At 46.3% G+C, this 21,358-nt stretch overlaps 1 protein-coding gene across 3 annotated transcripts in view; it reads left to right on the forward strand.

Moving 5' to 3' along the window:
* Window positions 1–21,358, forward strand: part of SMCHD1 (structural maintenance of chromosomes flexible hinge domain containing 1) — a 202,347-nt gene that overhangs the window by 117,936 nt on the left and 63,053 nt on the right. For all 3 annotated transcript variants that reach the window (XR_012901535.1, XM_075920926.1, XM_075920925.1), the window contains exons 33-35: window positions 3,604–3,719; window positions 12,230–12,291; window positions 20,600–20,687. Coding sequence is in view for 2 of the 3 variants with exons in the window: in XM_075920926.1 (XP_075777041.1) it covers window positions 3,604–3,719; window positions 12,230–12,291; window positions 20,600–20,687 (266 nt within the window). In the remaining variant the exon portion in view is untranslated. The remainder of the gene's footprint in view (window positions 1–3,603; window positions 3,720–12,229; window positions 12,292–20,599; window positions 20,688–21,358) is intronic.

A 21,358-nucleotide genomic window follows, 5' to 3' on the forward strand; every position in this document is an offset into this window, starting at 1 on the left:
AACTAAGGGTCGTGATCTGCAGCAGTCCCGGACAGGCGCAAGCCAGGCTTGCTCAGTTGATCTGTTTCAACAAGCACCTCTAGAAGAACATATTAAGAAATATAGAAACAAAAGCTACTTCATAGCAAATAATTATAATTGCCTAATAGTTAGGATGTTTAAACACTGGAATAAATTGCCTAAGGAGATTGTGGAATTTTCATCATTGGAGGTTAAATAAATACCTGTCAGAGTGATTTAGATATAGTGCTGGATCCTGGACTGGACTTGATGACCTCTCAAGATTCCTTCTGATTCTATAATTTGTGATTCTATGATAGCTTATTTTTATTTTAAAATTAGTGGTTTTAGAAAAAGTGTTAGTGTTTTATTTTCTATAATCACATATACAATTGAAAATACTGTTAGCCATGTGACACCTGCAAATTGCATCTGTGAAAGTCCTATTTATGGATCCTTTCTTAATGCCAAAGGGTATGTCTACACATCAAAGTTAATTCAAAATAACAGTCGTTATTTCAAATTAACTTTAATAGTGTCTACACAGGCAAACCGCTATTTCGAATTAACTTCGAAATAGTGGGTTGCTTAGTTCGAATTCTATGAGGAGTAACACCAAACTTGAATTAGCTAATTCTAAATAAGTGCTGTGTAGACCCTTAGTCCAAATTAGCTGGCCTCCAGCCTTCCCAGTTTCTCCTGGTGGCCACTCTTGGGCCAAACCAGGAAAACTCTTCTTCCTCCCCCCAGCCCCGGAGCCCTTAAGGGGGCAGACTCTGGCCACAGTGCCTGTGCCAACTCCAAGCCTGCCGGCCCAGAGCCAGCAGTCACTGACCCGACCCAGTGGCCCCAAAACATGAGCTAGCAAGCCACTGGCAGCCAGCCCTCCACTGCTCCCCAGGAGCAGTCTGCCAGCTCTCAGGAGCCTGCCAGAGCCCAGAGAAAGTGGGTGCCTTCCTGGTCCGGGGGAGATCAGGGTGGACCGTACTCAGGTTTGGGGGGATTCCCCCAACGTCCATGATCTCTGCACTAGACAGAGGAACACAGCCGTCTAGGGCAGGATAGCTGCCAGCCTGGCCACCAAAGGCCACATGCGAACCCAGGAGCAGGTATGCATGAAAATCAGGTTGGTCCAGCAAGACCCCCAACCCTGAGCTTCTCCTCTCCCTTCCTCCCCTTGCCTCCCCCTTCCAGCTCCCTCCTCCCAGGTTTCCCCCTCTCCTCTCCCATCCTCATTGCCACCCCAGTTTTGGTCAATAAAGACAGTTTGTTTTTGGCAAGAAATGTGTTTTTATTTGACATCAGGAAGTGGGGTTAGGAAGGGGTAAGTGGAAGGACCTGAGAGAGAAATGAAGCATAAGCCCCCAGTGGGGCAGGCCAGGAAGGCTCTTAGTGCTCCTCAGGGTGGAAGCTCTCCTGCAGGGCCTCCTGGATACTGACAGCTCTCCGATAGACCTCCAGGATCGCAGCCTGCAGAAAGTGCAGCCAGGCTCGCAGCAACACGTTCACAAGAAGCACCAGAGTGCCCAGGAACAGCTCCGGCTCCGTGTTGCAGAGTGCTGTGGTGTCCCAAGTGAGGGCAATCAGAGCACGCAAAGACACAAATGCTTTGCTGTCCCTCATCGAGGCAGGCAAGCAAGCAGGGACACCTTAGAACTGGCCGCCCGGGGGCAGGGGGAGGGGGGGTTGCCTCAGTCAGCAGCCCCACACAGACACTCGTGACCTGATGCCCTGCCTGACCTGGTTCTGGCTGGCTTTAAATCTGAATCTGTGTCCAGTCAGTGTGAATGCAGTATTTCGAATTAGCAAAAAGCTATTTCAAACTGCATTTTGTGTGTAGATGCGTTAATTCGAATTACAGGCAGTCCCCGGGTTACGTACAAGATAGGGACTGTAGGTTTGTTCTTAAGTTGAATTTGTATGTAAGTCGGAACTGGCGTCCAGATTCAACCGCTGCTGAAACTGACCAGCAGCTGACTACAGGAAGCCCGAGGCAGAGTTGCTCTGCCCTGGGCTTCCTGGAATCAGCTGCTGATCAGTTTCAACAGCGGCTGAATCAGGACGCCTGGGGCAGAGCAGCTGGGGTGCTGCCGGATTGGTCCAGTAGCGCCGAGGAGCGGCGCTGCGGGACCAACCCAGCAGCGCCCCAGCTGTTCTACCCCAGGCGTTGGCAAGAAAAGCCTGGTCTGCTGGAGGAGGGGGAGGGGCGCACTAGCTGCGCCCCCTCCCCCCAGCACACCAGGGGGACGCGGAGCAAAGCCATGGAGGATGCGGGCAGCGGGACCGTGGCGCGTCTGGGCTGTCCCGCTGCCCGCGTCCTCTGCGGCTTTGCTCCACATCTCCCTGGTCTGCTGCGGGGGGGGGGCAGCAGACCAGGGAGACGTGGAGCAAAGCCGCAGAGGACGCGGGCAGCGGGACTGCGGCGTGTCTGGGCGGTCCCGCCGCCCGCGTCCTCCAGGGCGAGAGAAACCCCGTTCGTAACTGCGGATCCGACATAAGTCGGATCCGCGTAACTCGGGGGCTGCCTGTATCTTTTGTGTAGTATTAAGTATTTCGAATTAAGATGACTCGAATTAACACTGTAGTGTAGACATACCCAAAGAGATGTGGGGAATAGCCCACTCTACTCTTCCAAATTTCTCTATTTCCACAGTATTTTTTGTAATGGCCAGTTTATTGTTTGTTTATACTGAACAAAGACTACTAGTATTAACCATTGGAAAAAGAGGGTTTCAAGCCACCATATTCTAGCATTTTATAATATTTAAATCTTTTGATATTCAGATTATAAAGGGTTATAGTTGTGCTACTGAGCTGAAGCATCAGTATACTTGCTACAAAGTCCTACTGCCATGAGAGGTCAACAGGATAATATTTAGCCCTTATTATTTTTTAGATCATGTTTGCGTAGCACAGCAGTTCTCAGACTTAAATGCAGTGCAACCCTTATGACAACACAAATTTCTATATGACCCCAAAAGGCCTGAGCCCACCCAAATGGGAACGAGGGAGACCAAAGCCCAAGCCTCACTTCCCTGAGTGGGCAAGCCAGCTGAAGCTGAAATCCAAGGGATTCAGTCCTGGGCAAGAAGCCTGTAACCTGAGCCCATCCACCCAGGACTGAAGATTTTGTGCTTGAGCTTCCATTCCAAGTAGTGGGGTTTGGGTTTTAGCCTTAGGCTCCAGCAGTCTAATGCCAAACCTGGGGATCTCAATAAATTGGGGTTGTGACTTGTGACCCATTTTTGGGTCCCAACCTGCAGTTAGAACTTCAGGTATAGCAAAATGCTCTTGAATATGTGTTTAGCTTAGATTAATTATGAAATATTTTTGGTTGCCTCCTAACAAATACAATATGCTGATAAACAAATACTGCTGTATTTAAAATAAAACTTTTTCTCTGCAGTGTTTTGTTTTAAAGATAATTAGTTTTTATTAATTTAAACATGGGCTAACACTCATTCTCAGTTTTATTGTCTACTTGTGACAAATGTGGACGGGGAGGGAGATGGAGGATGCTAATTTACGTATCATTCTTGAAGTCAGATCTGAGTTTCTGAATGTAACCTTGAAAAATAACATCTTAATTATTTATTTCTGCAGATTTTATGGTTAGCATAATATCTGAAGATAACAGCATTATTAAAAATATTAATCCAGGACGGATTTTTATGAAAATGTGGGAAGGACAGAGTAGTGGAAACAAAGTACCAGCTAATGTGAGTAATTGGGAAATGTTGTAATACACACAATTTTTATCAGAAGAGAATTCTGTGTGCTTTGTTTATAGAAACGTCTTTCTCTGAATTGCAGCGAATAGTTATTAATTTTACTGTCTGAGAAATGTATGTCCATGCCAGCTGCTCTCCCAGTTACTTTAAACAAGATTAAACAGGCAAAACTGTAGGACTCCCAACATTAAGAATGTTGTTGCTATTGAGCAGAGATTCATTAATTCACACTCAGGGGAGACCTATTACAAATTACACTGGGAAGTTTCTGAATTGCCAAAAAACAGTAAAGGAGCATAATGGAAGTGTAATGTGTATTAATATATATTTCATGTTTTTTGACAGTTGTTTAATATATGATGATGCAACAATATACAATTTTAAAATAATGAAATATAGTCATGAGATTAAGATTATCGTAACAGTATTGTGCAGTTTTCTTAATGTAAGGAAATCTGTTGTTTTGAATTTGTGTATATAGCTGAAGTTTTAGGTACTGTGGTTCTTAAAAAGCATGAATTCATGACTCTAAAAAGCTGCTAATCTCCAAACCTTAAAAACCAAAGGAGCCTCTTTATGCTCTGTCAGGATGTCAGAAGAGATGTGAAGAGTTACCAGTTGCCAATTTGATGCACTTTGTTTGAAGCCTCAAATTCTTCAAGTGATTGCTCATGTTCATTCAACATAGGGGTGTGTAACAGAAGTTTTTCCTTAAGCAGTACCCATAGGGGCTGGAGTCCCCAGCGTCCCTTGGAGTGGCACATGCATGCTGCACTGTATAGGGCACCCCTCCCACCGTGGTCCCTCCCTCCTCAGTTCCTTCTTACTGCCGGTGATGGTGCTTGGAACAGCATGCTCCAACATCAGCTGTGGCAATCATTCCCTTTGCATCCAAGTTCCCCTTTAATGAACTGTGATATACCTGTGAACTGTAAATCTTCAACATATATGGGAAAAAAAACTGCCTGGGGGATGGAGCATGCCCTGCTCTCCCCCCAAATCCCTGGCTTCAAAACCTGTACTGCATGTCACAGGCAAATGCCAGTTAGCGACCTGCATCTGACTGTTTACGTTGTCTGGGGGGAAGGACATATGTTGGACAAGTATCATGTTTGCAGGTCTTTACATTCCATAACTGCTAAGGAGCATAGTATTTGGCTGAAAGTGTTCTTGATGGAGTCTGTGCTAGCTCTGTCAGTCCAGCAGTTGGACTTGGCACCAGGTCCTGGTGCCTCAGGGCACAGCGCACTGCTGGTGTCAACAGCTTGGCAGCACTCATCACCCCCAGCCCTGACTAGGCTTGCTAGGAAGCCAGGCAAAGACCACTCCTCATACAAAGATAAGGGGAGGAAAGGCAATCAGCCAGCAGACAACCCAGAGAAGGCTCAGGAGACACCAAGCCTGCATCCTGGTCACCGTCATCGGTGTTGGAGATCTGTCTTCCCTCCACACCAGAGGCGTTACAGGCCAGAAACAGGACATAAGCACCATGCCGGTTCTGCCCGCAACATCAGGCACTGGGGTGAACTTCCATTTGGTTCCCGCTGCTCAGCATGGTCCAGTCCTGCTCTCCTCCAGCATCTGAGAGGAAAGTGTTATTAAGTCCCCATAGGTCTGCACGTGAGAGACCAGGGCATGATGTGCAATCTTCTGTATTGCTGAAGTTAGTGCACAGACCTGTGCGGGCATACTCACCCTGACACCAGAAGCATAGAGGAGATAGCGACTCTTCCAACTCGTTGCACTCGCTGAGGGGACCGCTCCCCATGACACAGGCACCATTCGTCACGCTATAGATACTCGTCAGCACCAAGCCTCTACAGCTGCAGAGGCAAGTCCCATTTCTCCTGGTCCCTGTCCTGGTACCATGGAGCCTTGGTCCAGCACCATTTGCCAGACTTAAGTAATGGGTCATTGGGCCTTTGAAGTTCCTGTAGACGCTCCCGGTCACCACTGTCTCTATTTGTGACAGAGATTTAACACCAGAAAAGCTGCTGTTCCCATTCATCCTCATGGGCTTTGGCAAACATCCATTCCCGCAGCGTGGGGTTAGAAACAGCCTCCTTCCCACCCGGTGCAGTAGACCGCGCAACTGACCATTGCATGGCACACTGTGGCCACAGTTGCAGTGGCAGCCACAATGGTGCCCATGGACTCCCTGGAGCTTCCTAGTCCCAGTCCCAGCTCACCTGCCCAGTTGCTGGTGTGTCCCAGGCTCCTTCAGTACTGCCAGGGCCTTGTGGACCCCAAGGGGGCGTGGGCACGCCTTTTCCCCTCACCCAACAAGCAGTGGGCACAGAGGACCAGCCCCCACAGGATGAAGAAGCCCAGTTGTCCCTGGCCTCTTCCTTCTCATTCCCAGACAAGACAGTCGTGGCTTCCTTCCTGGTGGTACCCCAGAAGGATTTGAGGGCCCACCAGGACCTCCTAAGGAGGGTAGCCAATGGCCTATGCTTACGAGCCCAGGAGGTGCAGGAATCTTTGGACTCATTCGGAGTCCTGCGTGAAGTGGGTCCAGGCAGGATGGCATTACCCTTGCATGAGACGGTCACCAAAATTGCTAAGGCGCTGTGGTAGACACCCTCCTCCATTCCACCAATAGCCAAGATGGCAGAGTAGAATTACTTTGTCCTGGAGGGGAGCCATGACTACCTTTATACCCACCCACCGCCCAACTCCCTCATGGTGGAGTCCATGAACTACAGGGAACGCCAAGGCCATCCAGTGCCAGCACCTAAGAGTAAAGATTCCAAACGACTGGACTTGTTTGGTAGAAAGGTTTATTCCTCGATCAGCATCCGAGGGTGGCAAGCCCTCAGGCCCTTTTTGCAGGGTATGGCATGAACACCTGCGGAGTGTTGGCAAAGTTTGAGGCCTCCTTGCCCGAAAAGTCTCACAAGGAGTTCAAGGCCCTCATTGAGGAAAGTTCCTCAGTGACGCTGCCAGCTCTGCAAGTGGCATCTGATGCTGCAGACTCAGCAGCTCTCTCCATAGCTTCAGCAATTTGCATGAGGCAGGCGGCCTGGTTTCTCCTGTCGTATCTGTCTCCGGAGGTACAGAACTCCATTCGGGACTTGTCATTTAACATGTGGGCCCTGTTCACAGAACAGACAGACACACAGAATTGCACAGGCTCAAGGACTCATGTGCAACCTTAAAAACTTGTGGGCGGTTCAAGCAACAGGTCCTCTAGCAAGTGCCAATATCCTCACCTGAAGAGGGCCCCTTCATACCTTAAGCCTCCAAAGTGCAAACAAGGACACCACCTATCATCTGGCCAACAATTGATCAATCAGGCGAAGTCCCAGGGCAAGCGGTTCTTTTGAGGGTGTGCCTGAGGACAACATACCAGACTCCTTGGATCCTGCCTGTTTTTTACCAAGCTCCATTCCTTCCTCCCAGTATGGAGGGAAATTAAGTTGGACTGTTGGGTCCTGGCCCCTGTCCAACATGGCTGCATCCTCCAGTTCTCTATACTGCCTTCCCACCCACTGCTTCTCTCTCTCTTCAGGGACCCCTCTCATGAGCAACTCTCAAACAGGAGCTTTCCCAGTTGCTTCAGGTGGGAGCAGTGTAGAGAGAACCACCATAATTTGAGAACAAGAATTTCTACTCTCCTTATTCCCCAGGCGAAGGGGGAACTATGGCAGGACCTGCGAGGCCTCAAGTATCTTGTCTGCTTCAAGTTCTGTATGGTCTCCCTGGTCACTATTTGTCCCTGAACTGAATCCTAGGGACTGGTTAAGTCACCCTCGACCTCAAAGATGCATACTTCCACATTGCCATCTTTGATGGCCTCACACAATTCCTGAGATTTATAGTTGTAAGGAACACTTCCAATTTGCAGTCCTGACCTTTGGACTTTCTACAGCCCCCAGGGTTTTTATCAAATGTGTGTTAGAGGTGGCAGCATACCTCAGGTGTCAGGGCATTCAGGTGTACCCTTACCTGAACAATTGACTAGTCAAGGGGCTGTCCAAATGGAAAGTTCAGTGGTACATCCTCCTCCTCTTCCTGGACATGTGCCATCAGCTTGGCCTCCTAATAAACAGAAAGAAATCCCTCTTGGTGCCCACCCAGAGGATAGAGTTCATAAGAGCAGTCCTGGACTCCACTAGAATCAGAGCATCACTTTCCCAGGAGAGATTTGAGGCGCACACTGCCCTCATTCATCAGCTCATGCTTGCCCCCATGACTACAGTTCAAGTTTGTTTCCAGATCTTGGGCCTTATGGTGGCTTATGCATATGTGGTGCCCCTGGCCAGGCTCAGGATGAGCCCCCCTCCCCCCCCCAGCAGTGGTTGACCTCTGTTTACTCTCCAGCAACACATTCCCTAGAGTAGGTAGTGACAGTGATGCCCCGGTCCTGTCTGCTCTGGGCTGGTGGACAGACCCAACACAGGTTATGTCAGGCGTGCCATACCTCTCTCAACCATCCTCCAGGGAACTGGTGGCCAACGCATTAGATTGCGATTGTGGAGCCTACATGGGAACCCTTTGCACCCAGGCTATGTGGTTCCCTCAAAAAAGAGCTTTCACATTTGCATGGCATGCTATGAGCAGTCGGAAATGTACGCACGGTGTTCTTTCTAAATCTAACGGACAGAGTGGTGTGCGTACTCATGGACAACATAGCCACCATATATTATATAAACAGATGGGGGAGGGGCAGTCTCCAGAGCTCCGCATAGAGGCAATGAGGCTCTAGGAGTTTTGCGTCCTGCACAGCATCACGCTGGAAGCTTGTCACCTTCGAAGAGTCCAACACATGATCATAGATTTTCTCAGCAGAGAGTTCTTCTCTTACCATAAATGGGCTCCCCATGCCGAGATGACTGTTTCCCTCTTCCAAGACTGGGACTATCCCCTAGCAGATCTCTTCACAACAACAGATTACACAAAGTTCAGTCAGTTCTGTTCCAGACACGGCCTTGAGCGGGGCTCTCGGCTTGATGTGTTCCTGTTCAGGTGGTCGGAAGGCCTTCTGTATGCCTTCCCTCCATTTTCCCTCATCAGAAAGGTCCTACAAAAGGTCAAGAGGGACAAGGTGGTGATCATCCTCAACACTCTGACCTGCCCTCCTCAGTGCTGGTTCGAGGTGCTGATGAACCTGGTGTCCCACATGCCCAGGAGGCTGCTGCTGAGGCTGGACCTGCTCTCCAAGGACCAAAGTAGATTGCTCCATCTGATGGCATGCTTCATCCATGACTGAACCTGAAGGAGCTGGAATGTTCGGAGGACATGCAACTGGTCCTCCTTGAGAATCATAAGCTCTCAACATGATCAACTTACGTAACTAAATGGACCCATTTCTCCAAATGGGGGCAACAATGGTGGATGGTTCCAGGTTAGGCCTCCCAGAAGCAGAAAGGTTTGGCCTTGGCCACCACCAAGGTCCACTTGGCAGCCATCTCTGCCTTTCACCCGCTGCTGCAGGGTCGCTCGATATTTTTCCATGGTGTTACCTCTCAGTTACAAAGGGGCCTGGGGCGGCTCTGTCTCCAGGTCGGGGACACTCTTGTCAGGGGAACCCGAACCTGGTCCTGGCAGAGCTCATAGGTTCCCTGTTTGAGCTGTTAGCTATGTGCCCCGTGTCACTACTCTCCTTCAAGGTAGCCTTCCTGATACCCATCTAGCCAAGGTAATGGCAGTCAGAGCTTTGACCATTGATGTCAGAACCAGCTGTTCTCCCTAAGGTGGTCTCCGCCTTCCATGTGTACCAGGACATTTTTGTGCCAGTCTTCTCCCCAAGTCTCATACAAACAGTGAGGAGGAGAAGTGCCTCTACACATTGGATGTGCGTCTGGGGCTGGTGTTTTACCTGGAGAGGACATGGGCCTTTTGCAGCTCTATACAACTGTTTGTGGCTTGTGTAACATGGGAGGGGTTCCCCATCTCCTCCCAACGACTGTCTAAATGGATTACTTCCTGCATCCGCATGTGCTGTGAGTTAGAGGGGGCCCAGCCACTAGAGTTAATTAGGGCCCGCTCCACTAGGGTTCAAGCTTCCTCGTGAGCTTACCTCGCACATTTCCAGATTCAGGACATTTATAGAGCAGCAACATTGTTGTTGGTTCATACATTAATGTCTCATTATACCATCACGCCTCAGGCTAGGGAGGATGCCACATTTGGCAGGGCTGTATTGCAGCCTGCATTCTCATAACTCCTATCCACCTCCGTAGATACTGCTTACAGTCACCTATGTTGAATGGACATGAGCAATCACTTGAGGAAGAAAAAAGTTACCTGTTCTGTAACTGGTGTTCTCCAAGATGTTTTGCTCATGTCCATTCAGCTTTCCACCCTCCTCCCTTTTGTCAAAGTTCCGGCAAGAAGGAATTGAGGAAGGTGGGGCTGGCGCACCCTATATAGTGCAGCATGCATGCATGACTCCAGGCGACACTTGGGAACCCTCCCCTATGGGTACTGCTTAGTGGAAAACTTCGGGCACTGGTGCATGTGGTGAATGGACATGAGCAACCCATCTCGAAGAATACCAGTCACAGAGCAGGTAAATATCTTTTTTCAAAGCCTATACTTGTCAGTGGGTTAAAATAAGTACAGGTAGTCCCCGAGTTACGCGGATCCGACTTATGTCGGATCCGCAGTTACGAACGGGGATTTTCTCGCCCCGGAGGACTCGAGCGGCGGGACACCTGGTCCTGCCGCCCGCCTCCTCCGGGGTGAAAAAAGCTGCTCCCCGTCTCCCTGGTCTGCTGCGGGAGCCAGCAGACCAGGGAGACGGGGAGCAAAGCGGCGGAGGACCCGGGGCCGGACCCGCGGCCGCTTCCAGATCAGCTGATCTGGAAGCGGCCGCAGGTCCGGCCCCGGGTCCTACGCCACTTTGCTCAGCGTCTCCCTGGTCTGCAGTCCAGGGAGACGCGGAGCAAAGCGGCGCAGGACCCGGGCCGGACCGCGGCGCTGATCTGGAAGCACTGCGGTCCAGCCCGGGTCCTCCGCCTCTTTGCTCCGCGTCTCCCTGGTCTGCTGGGGGGGGACTCAGCTAGTGCCCCCCCAGCAGACCAGGGAGATGTGGAGCAAAGCCTGGGGCCTGTGGTAGAGCAGGTGAGGCGCTGCCAGTTGGTCCTGCAGCACCGCTCCTTGGCGCTACTGGACCAACCCGGCAGCACCCCTGCTGCTCAGCCCCAGGAGTCCTGATTCAGCCGCTGCTGATCAGTTTCAGCAGTGGCTGAATCAGGACGCCTGGGGCAGAGCAGCTGGGGTGCTGCTGGGTTGGTCCAGTAGCGCCGAGGAGCGGCCGCGCTACTGGACCAACCCAGCAGCACCCGAGCTGCTCTACCCCAGGCGTCCCCAAGTTAGCCGCTGCTGAAACTGACCAGCGGCTGACTACAGGAAGCCCGAGGCAGAGTTGCTCTGCCCCAGGCTTCCTGGAATCAGCTGCTGATCAGTTTCAGCAGCAGCTGACTTGGGGATGCCTGGGGTTCTTAATTGAGTCTGTATGTAAGTCAGAACTGGTGTCCAGATTCAGCGGCTGAATCTGGATGCCAGTTCCAACTTACATATAGATTCAACTTAAGAACAAACCTACAGTCCCTATCTTGTACGTAACCCGGGGACTGCCTGTATAAGAATTATCTCCAAACGGATATTTTGCCTTTTGGCATCACAGCACACTCCCTCAGATATTTGGGGTCCAGGTAAAGAGAAGCAGGACACTTTTCACTGAAATCTGGAAAGCACGTATGCACCATTACTAAAGATAACATTTTGCAGCTTTCAGCTGCGATTCTGTTCTAGGATGTTATCTATAAATGATGCATTCGAGTTGGATTAGTGTCAATGAAAAGTTTTCCTTGCCTTTAGTGGGACAAGAATTGTACCCTATGCTTTTCCAGTATTATTCACAAACTCTTTGTGAAGTTTCCTCCCAGCCCATGCCACTAGACTAGCACCCACCAGGAATCTTTCCAGATGGAGCAGGGGGTATCAAGATGCCTCTGTGCATGTGCATGTAAGCAGATCCCATCCATCAATCCAGATTCTAGATTGAAGAGAAATTTTATTGCAGGGTTTTTTTTTCATCATCTGTTTTAAATTTCTGTTTGGTTGATTGTAGCACTAGCTGTTCTTGTCTTTGGAAGTGAAGAAAGGAGACAGGCTTTTGTACAAAACATTTTTTTCTTCTGAAGAACAGAAGGGATATTTCCAAAATTATTTGGTAATTTTCCCTGCTAAACTAAGGAACAATGCTGTGTTCAGATATCAATTATTTCACATATCTCTATTATGCGGATATTAAGAATACCAAAATAGCTTCTAAATTACTAGTTATTTCAGGAAACTGCTATGTGGTACTGTTACTGACTTCCAAGTTTTATTAATTTAAAAAATGTATTTAATGGGAACTGCATTTAAGCTATATAACAAATGTACTATTTTTGACAGATGTTTAGTAAGGCTATAGATAGCATGTATGAAGTGCTTTAAAATATTAGATCTGTTACCTTTACCTTTTTTAATCCTGTTCTTTTCAGGCTACAACTTTTGGCTGTAGTAAAGTCAAGGATGGCAAGGATGAGGGCTTTTTTTACTTCAGGTACAAGTCAACTCCTTTATAATTAATATTCAGAATAGAGTAAGTATTAACATAGCTATTGGAGAAATGCCTTAATTTCAACATCACGGATGAGAAACTTATATGTTCTAATGTACTGACATAATACAATACATATGGAATGGATTCCTTCACAAGAAATAATCCCCGTTCTTTTGAGATCAGTGAGAGCATTTTATATATAATTTTTCAACATATTAAAATACAGTCTTGGGGTATTGCATACCTCATTTTAAAGCCACCTTCCCAATCCATAATTATTCATTTATTTGGGATAGGGAAAAGGATCGTTTTCATTCATGTCTTCTCCTCTGTCCCCAGTCGGTGGAAGAGATTCTCTTTTTTTCTGTCTCATAAGTTATCCATTAGTTCTCAGAATCGGGTTATCTCCTTTCTCTGCAGTAGAGCTACAGTTAATAATCTGTGAACTTGCCCATACATATTCTTTACGTGTGTCACATGCCCTAACTATAATGGCAGGATCACACAACAGCAGAATGTACTCTCTTTTTCTGGAGTAGATTTTATCAGCTTCTGAGCAAGTATGATACAAAAATGGGGTATCTCAGTAATACTCCAAAAGTAACTTAAGTGCTAAATAGTCTGGGGAAGCAAATTGGAATCCTGTCAAGAGTGCCAAGATCCTGTCGTAGGCTTTTCCCAATACCAATGGAATCCTTCATAGTGCCTCTACTTGAATAACTTTTTCACACAAGGATCTTTCCACCTAAATATAGTGAAGGAGAACACATCCAAAGTATGCATGCTCACTCGTGGTATTTGTTCACAAAGAAATGTAGGAGCAAAAGTCTAAGAAGCCTAAAAATTGTAAGTTAAAAAATCATTATTCACCCTCTCCCGTTCCCAGCAACTCTGCTCTGGTCAAACTGACCATGACAAGACAGAATTAGAATTCCTGAGAGAGATTCTTTACAACCCAGTTCTTTGATATTCGTCACATGAAGTCTGGTAACAGGGAGGAAAAAGGACCTAAAACTTAGGCAAAATATTTCTCCTTTGAGATTATCTTGAGATCTGAGTGAGAACTTGCAGAAAAAACAGAGGTTTTATGATGAACTTTTACAATTAATAGGAACCAAGGTTGATGAAGCAGTAGACTTGCTAACAGAAGACATGCTTATTCTTTTGCGGGAGAGACTCTTCTTTTCCCAGTAGGCCATAGATATGATGATGGAGCTTATCTTTTATAAGGATTTCAAAACTTCTTCAACAACCATCTAAATAGGGTGGGATTCAGTATGGCCAAATGTAGTAATCTGAAGAAAACAAATCTTTAAAAGTAGGATAAGTTTTTTGTCTTCTATTAAAATAAATTGTATCTTTTTGGCATAAGATTCTTCTATGGTAATTCAGTTAAGTATTCCAGAAAAATATTTTTCCCTGTGAAATGGAAAAATAATCATTAGGAATATAACCTAAATGTTGCATACTAGAGGCACAGAAAACTTTAAATTGACCAATTCAAGAGGACATCACGGAAGTACTAGTGTCCACATCAGGAGTAAAGACCGCTTGCATCTCCTGACCAGATTTGTTAGTAGCAATGTGTCCTTATATTCCATGTTCTTGAAATGCAACAGACTTGACATCCAATCTTCTGTGATCTGAAAATGGTGCCATTGTTAGGCCAAACTCCTGTGCTAACTTTCCCTAAGCTTAGATTCAGATATTACTCATTCTTTCCATACTGTGTAGTAGTAATATAAGGGAGAATGGATTTTTTTAATTTCCCATTTCTTCTTTCTGTGATGATTCTACACAAGTCCAAATTGTTTACATTTGTAAATTTAATAATTGAATTTGGATTTCTATTCAAATTTGAAAGAATCCAATTAAGTGTTCAATGAAAGTTAGGTTTTTGTACACATAAGTTTCCTTATATATTATTCCAGTGCCTTTTAGAGAACTCATCTGAGTGAAATAGGAGGGCATTGTGATCAGGATGGCAAATAGATAAATATCTTGGATTACATACAAATCCATTGCACAGAGGAGACAAACTAATTCTGTAAACCAGTGAAGAGGCTAATTCCTGACAGCCATATTGTGACAATGGTGTACAGTGTATGATTTATCCTTTGTGTCTGTCACTTGATAACGATCTTTAGTTGCAAGGTTCAGCAGTGAGTAACGAATGGCACATTCTTGTACCATCCCAGACAGACACTTGCGATTCTGTACTGCCTCCTACTTTTCATTCCCTTTTCCTTGATTTAACTACTGCTATTGCCATTTAAGCAGTCTCTTGTTTGTTTACAGTGTGATAGCTCCTGAAATATGCCAAGTAGTTTAAGACACAAAAGGCATATTTCTGGCTCAGGTGCCTACAGTTTCCTGGGTTGGAATTGCTACTAACATCACTGCTGGCTGAAATTATGAAACAACCCATGCAAGAAAGCAGAGCTTTTTGTTTATAAAATGGCGGAGGAAAAAGAGGAAAGTAGTCAAAATGGAAGTAAATAAAGTAATCTAAAACAATTTTAAAATGTTCATCCCATTCTATTAAATATATCTGATAACTTTCCATGAGGTAGTTTAAAATGCTGTGAATATAATTATGGTTGTGACACAAGCTAATATAAGAACGGCCATAATGGGGCAGACCAAAGGTCCATCTAGCCCAGTATCCTCTCTGCCAAAAGTGGCCAATTCCAGATGCCCCAAAGGGAGGGATCACAACAGGTAATCCTCATGTGATCCCCCCCACCCCCCACCCCCCAGGTCACTCACCTCCAGAGAAACAGAGGCCAGGGATACCTTTCTTACCCATTGTGGCTAATAGCCATTGATGGACCCTAACTTCCATGAATCTATCTAGTTCTTTGTTTAACCCTGTTAAAGTTCTAGCCTTTACCGCATCCTCTAGCAAGGAGTTCCAAAGGCTGACTATGCCCTGAGTGGGGGAAAAAAACTTCCTTTTGTTTGTTTTAAACCTGCTGCCTATTAATTTCATTTGATGGCTCTCTAGTTCCTTTATTATGGGAATAAATAAATAACTTTTCCTTTTTCGAGGATATCCCTGCAGGGTGCTCCACTGTGGGGTGCTGGGCTTGCCTTGGCGCCGCAGTATGAAGAATTTTCTGGAAGCAGTATTTGGCCAGACCGCACATGCGCCACGGTGTCTCGCGGCATTCGCGCTCTTTTCCCTGATGCGTGGTCTGGCCTCTCGCCAGTTCCTCTCAGCCGCCTCAGGCTGCAGAAGGACGGAACTGTGCTCTTCTTACCAATCCCTTTGTCCTGAGATTACCCGTTCTATAGCTATACTTGTACATACTTATACCCTTACCTTCCTCGTTACTGTGTTCATCCTCTTAGTTAATCTTTATTAAAAAAATAAACTATAATTAATTGTTTTAATCCTTATAGTAGGTTTCCTTTCCTCATTTCTTTCTGTGTTCACTGTATATAGTTAAACAGTTCTCCTGAAGTTTAAAAAAAAAAACACGAAAACAACCACGGTTAGATCCTTATAACTCATAAGAAGAAAAGCTGCAAGCGCGCCAAGTAAAGACCACCCATGAGGCACTCAGTATGCCGTCTTCACTGGTTTTTAAGAAATGTGAAAGCTGCCTTGAGGTAATGTTGGCCTCTGATGGCCACTCCTCCTGCATAAGGTGCCTGGGGGAGTCCCAGGTCCCCCAAAAATGCCCCCATTGCACGAAACTCACGGCAAGGGCAAGGAGGGACAGAGAAATGCTCCGGCACATGCTCTTATTTGATAAGGCTCTGCAACCTCAGCTTCTTGCTTCTACTGCAGATGCACAGCCTCCAAAGTGTAGGGCATCGTCCCCTACCGCAGCCTCCCCAAAGAAATCAAAAGTCTCTTCTACAAGATCTCTACCCACCGGCTCTCACAGCAGAGTCAGCCATGGGGACACGTCCGGCACAGATAAGTTGCGCACTAAGCTGTCAGCGGCACCAAAGCCTAAGGAAGCCGGAGAGCTTCCACAGCACCAAGGGTCACATAGGCTCCGCTGGCACCCAAACCACCGGCACCAACGATTGAACCGACACCGGAGCGCACGGCGCTGATGCAAATGCCATCCGATAATGCGACACCAACAATGCCAGTACCGGAATCGCCGGCACTGGCAAGAGCGGCACCTATCACCACAGCACTGCACTCGTTCACCAGCGGCACCGCGAGCACAACTCCAATGACACCACCAGGATGAAGCCATTCTTGCTCCCTTGTTTTCTCGCCGGCACCATCCCCTTCTCCTCCGGCAGCGTGCTCTCCACCCTACCATAACAGCCGTCACAGATCTGCACATTCACCATGCAGATTACAATCTCCATTCTTGGCTGCCTATCCTAACCGTGAAAGCCATCACCACAGACATTGGTCCATCTCTCTTACTTCTTACAGGGTTTCTTATAACCGCTCTCATTCTCCTCGATCTCCACGAATTCATCATTGGTAGTGTACTCATTCCTACTATCCAGAAAAACGTTCAACGTTGGATAGGTTGTACCACCGAGATGATCGTTATTCCTGCGATTCCCAAAATAGATACTCCTATCATTACAGGTCCTGTTCTCCCTTGCAATCCAGCTATGACTATGGTTCCTCTAGGCATTCACCAACTCCGTCTCCCCCAACTCCCACAGGACAGACAGCATTACCCCCTCCTCTGTCATCAGAACCGGAACACTCACACTCTGAGGACCAGCCACCTAAAGTCTCTCCAGTAGACTCCTTTCCACCAGACAAAGCAGTCATTCCTGGCGAAGTGTCTCCACCAGACGACCTTCGTCAATTTCAAGAACTCTTCAAACAAGTAGCTATTACGCAGGAGATACCAATGGAAGAGGTCAAAGACTGACAGCACACACTGTTCAAAAATCTCCAACCCCAACACAGGTCAAGACTCTCTATCCCTCTTAATGAAGCCATCCTAGAGATTGCCGAAGAAATATCTGGGACAATTCCTCAGATTTGTCACCTAAAAAGAATGGCTCAGGTTTGGGAATCTCCCCAGTATCCTCAGTTGTGAAGATTGAAGCAAAGAATTCATTTAGCTTCTCTGCTATGACTTTATCATCTCTGAGGGCTCCTTTAGCATCTCGATCATCCCAGGGTCCCACTGGTTGTTCAGCCGGCTTCCTGCTTCTGATGTACTTAAAAAACATTTTGCTATACAGGCAGTCCCCCGACTTACGCGGATCCGACTTATGTCGGATCCGCACTTACGAACGGGGCTTTTCTCGCCCCAGAGCTCGCGGGCGGCGGGACCGCCCAGAGCGCAGCGGTCTCGCCACCGCATCCTCCGGGGCGAGAAAAGCTGCTCCGTGTCTCCTTTGTGTGCTGGGGGGGACTCCCCAGCACAGCAGGGAGATCCGAGCAAAGCTGCACAGGCGGCGGGACGCCGCCGCCCGTGCGGCTTTGCTCCTTTGCCCCGGAGCAAAGCCGCACGGGTGGCGGGGTCCCCCACCTCTGCGGTTTTGCTCCTGTCTCCCTGCTGTGCTGGGGGGGACTCCCCCCCCAGCACAGCAGGGAGACAGGAGCAAAGCCGCAGAGGCAGCGGGACCTCTGCGCCTCCGCGGCTTTGCTCGGGTCTCCCTGGTCTGCTGGGGGGGGAGGGAGCGCAGCTAGTTTGTCCCCCCCTTCTCCCCCAGCAGACCAGGCTTTTGTTGCGGGACGCCTGGGGTAGAGCAGCTGAGGTGCTGCCGGGTTGGTCCTGCGGGGACCTACCCAGCAGCGCCCCAGCTGTTACGTCCCAGGAGTCCAGATTCAGCTGCTGTTGAAACTGATCAGCGGCTGATTCCAGGAAGCCGGGGGCAGAGCAACTCTGCCTAGGGCTTCCTGTAGTCAGCGGCTGATCAGTTTCAGCAGCGGCTGAATCTGGAGCCAGTTCCGACTTACATACAAATTCAACTTAAGAACAAACCTATAGTCCCTATCTTGTACGTAACCCGGGGACTGCCTGTATTACTTTTTGACTTTTTGGCTAGCTGTTCTTCAAACTCCTTTTTGGCTTTTCTTATATTTTTGCACTTAATTTGACAAAATTTATGCTCCTTTCTATTTTCCTCACTAGAATTCGATTTCCACTTTTTAAAAGGTATCTTTTTATCTGTCACTGCTTCTTTTACCTGGTTGTTTAGCCACAGTGGCACTTTTTTGGTTCTCTTACTGTTTTTTATTTGGGGTGTACATTTAAGTTAGGCCTATATTATGGTGTCTTTGAAAATCTCAGCTTGCAGAGATTTTACTTTTGTCACTGTACTTTTTAATTTCTGTTTAACTAACTTCCTCACTTTTGTGTAGTTTCCCTTTCTGAAATTAAATGCCACAGTGCTGGGCTGCTGAGGTGTTTCCACCACAGTATTGTTAAATTGTATTATAATATGGTCACTATTTCCAAGTTGTCCAGTTATGTTTACCTCTTGAACCAGATCCTGATGCACTCCACTTAGGACTAAATCAAGATTAGCCTCTCCCCTTGTGGGTTCCAGAATCAGCTTCTCCAAGAAGCAGTCACTTAAAGTATCAACAAAATTTATCTCTGTATCCCGTTCTGAGGTGACATGTATCCAGTCAATATCGGGATAGATGACATCCGCCACTATTATCCAGTTTTTAATTTGATAGCCTCTCTAATCTCCCTTAGCATTTCAAAGTCACTATCACTGTCCTGATCAGGTGGTTGATAATATATCCTTACTGCTATATCCCTACCTTTAATATCAGCAATTCACAGACACTTACCTTCTTTCCTCCCCCTTCCCACCCCCCCGCATCCCCCTTCTGTTCTGCAATGTGATTTGTCCTTTTCATATTTGTTCATTTTTTTTAAATTGTATCCTTTGGTATATATGGTTGTGACTACTTTCTTCCACTATTTGATCTGAGGAAGTGGGTCTGGCCCACGAAAGCTCATCATCTAATAAACCATCTTGTTAGTCTTTAAAGTGCTACATTGTCCTGCATTTTGCTTCTTATTATTAGAGCATGGAATTACTATCCATAGTAGTAGTTCTATGGAATATTTGGGCTCATTTAATATTTTTACCTCATTTGATTCTACGTTTTCTTTCATGCGTAGTGCTACTCCCCCACCAGCACGACCTGTTCTGTCCTTCCAATATGTTTTGTACCGTGGTATGACTGTGTCCCATTGATTGTCCTCATTCCATTAAGTTTCTGTGATGCCTATTATATCAATATTCCCCTTTAAAACTAGGCACTCTAGTTCTCCCATTTTACTATTTAGACTTCTAGCATTTGTGTATATGCACTTTAATAAATTGTCACTATTTATCTGTCTGCCATTTCTTTTTTAGACTTTTTCATTTGATTGTCTCACCTGATCCAACCCATACTTCTATCTTCTCCTCCTGACTAGAACATAGATCATCTCTATTAATAGAACCTCCCCTAATAGATATCTTTGTCCGATCCATGTGCTTCTCTGCACCTGTCAGCTTTCCCCCAACCCTTAGTTTAAAGACTGTTCTACAACCTTTTTAATGTTAAGTGCCAGCAGCCTGGTTCTATTTTGGTTTAGGTGGAGCCCATCCTTCCTTTCTGTATAGGCTCCCCCTCTCCCAAAAGTGTCCCCAGTTCCTAATGAATCTAAACCCCTCCTCCCTACACCATTGTCACATCCACGCATTGAGACTCTGAAGGTCTGCCAGCCTACCTGGCCCTGCGCGTGGAACTGGAAGCATTTCAGAAAATGATACCATAGAGGTCCTGGATTTCAATCTCTTTCCTAGCAGCCTAAATTTGGCCTCCAGATCCTCCCTCCTACCCTTCCTTATGTCATTGGTACTTTACATGTACCATGACCACCAGCTCCTCCCCAGCACTATACATAACTCTATTTAGGTGTCTCGAGAGATCCATAACCTTTGCACCAGGCAGGCAAGTTACCATATGGTTCTCTCAGTCATCACAACCCCATCTATCTATGTTTCTAATGATCAAATCCCCCATTACTAGCACCTGCCTTTTCCTAACGAAACCCAGGAAATTCAGTGCTGTTATGCAAGTGAGGTGATCGGGATGGAGGGATAAGTACATTGTAAAATCAACCATTCCATCTTTCTTAAAGGAAGAGAATGTAATAAACGCAATAGAAAGCCTTCCTTAGACAGGTTATCACAGGTTTTGTTCATAAATTTGGGGAAAGAAAAGAAGAATCTTTATTGAAAGTAAAGTACCTCATGACTTTGCAGTAAATGGTGAACAGAAATAGATAAGATTTTATTTTTGATCATATTTGTAATGTGAATATTAATATATCTTTTTTAATTAACATAGGGATAAAATAGTTCCAGAGAGAGTGGGAACCTACAGCATCCAGTTTGCTTATGCGGTTGATAAGACAAATATACTCAGCAGTGAACAGGTTTGTTTCTGTGATGAATTGTATATAGTTAAGTGTGCATACACTAGAAAATTAATTCTGTAACTTCTTTAGAGTAAATGAAAGATGAAGTTTTAATAAAAACATTTGGCTTCCTATTACAATTGGTTGATTTGCAAAATCCATAACTTTATTTTTGATAGTAAGAGACCTTGAATAGTTCATTATGAAATCATGTTTTTATTGGCATTTTAAGTAGGCAGACATCTGCTGAAAAGATTTTTTTCAGTTTGTTCTGTTGTGTCTCATAAATACTAGGGATATTAGCATGTAGTCATCTATATGATTAACCGATAAGCCTGGGTAGAGGCAGCAAAGGGAGGTGGGGGTTTCAGGTGGAGCCGGTGCTTGTGAGGAACCATCTTAAAAGCCTGCCCCTTCTGCGTGTAAACGTGTACCCATTGAAAAATTCAGCAGTTACAGGTTTGCAAAAATAAATGTTTGCTAACATCCCTAATAAATACCTCCTGGCTGTTTCTGTTAAAATATAACATTTCTTTAAACTGTGTAATTTATAAACTAGTAAAACTTATGACCTTTTAAGTTTACAATTCAGTTTTAAGAACATATTTTAGCTTATACGCTGCATTTGTTTCAGTATTGTTGAGTAGCCTACATATTGTAGATGAAATTTCAATTAACTATGTAGTTCC

Source organism: Pelodiscus sinensis, chromosome 2 (assembly GCF_049634645.1).
Source record: "Pelodiscus sinensis isolate JC-2024 chromosome 2, ASM4963464v1, whole genome shotgun sequence".
Classification (NCBI taxonomy): domain Eukaryota; kingdom Metazoa; phylum Chordata; order Testudines; family Trionychidae; genus Pelodiscus; species Pelodiscus sinensis.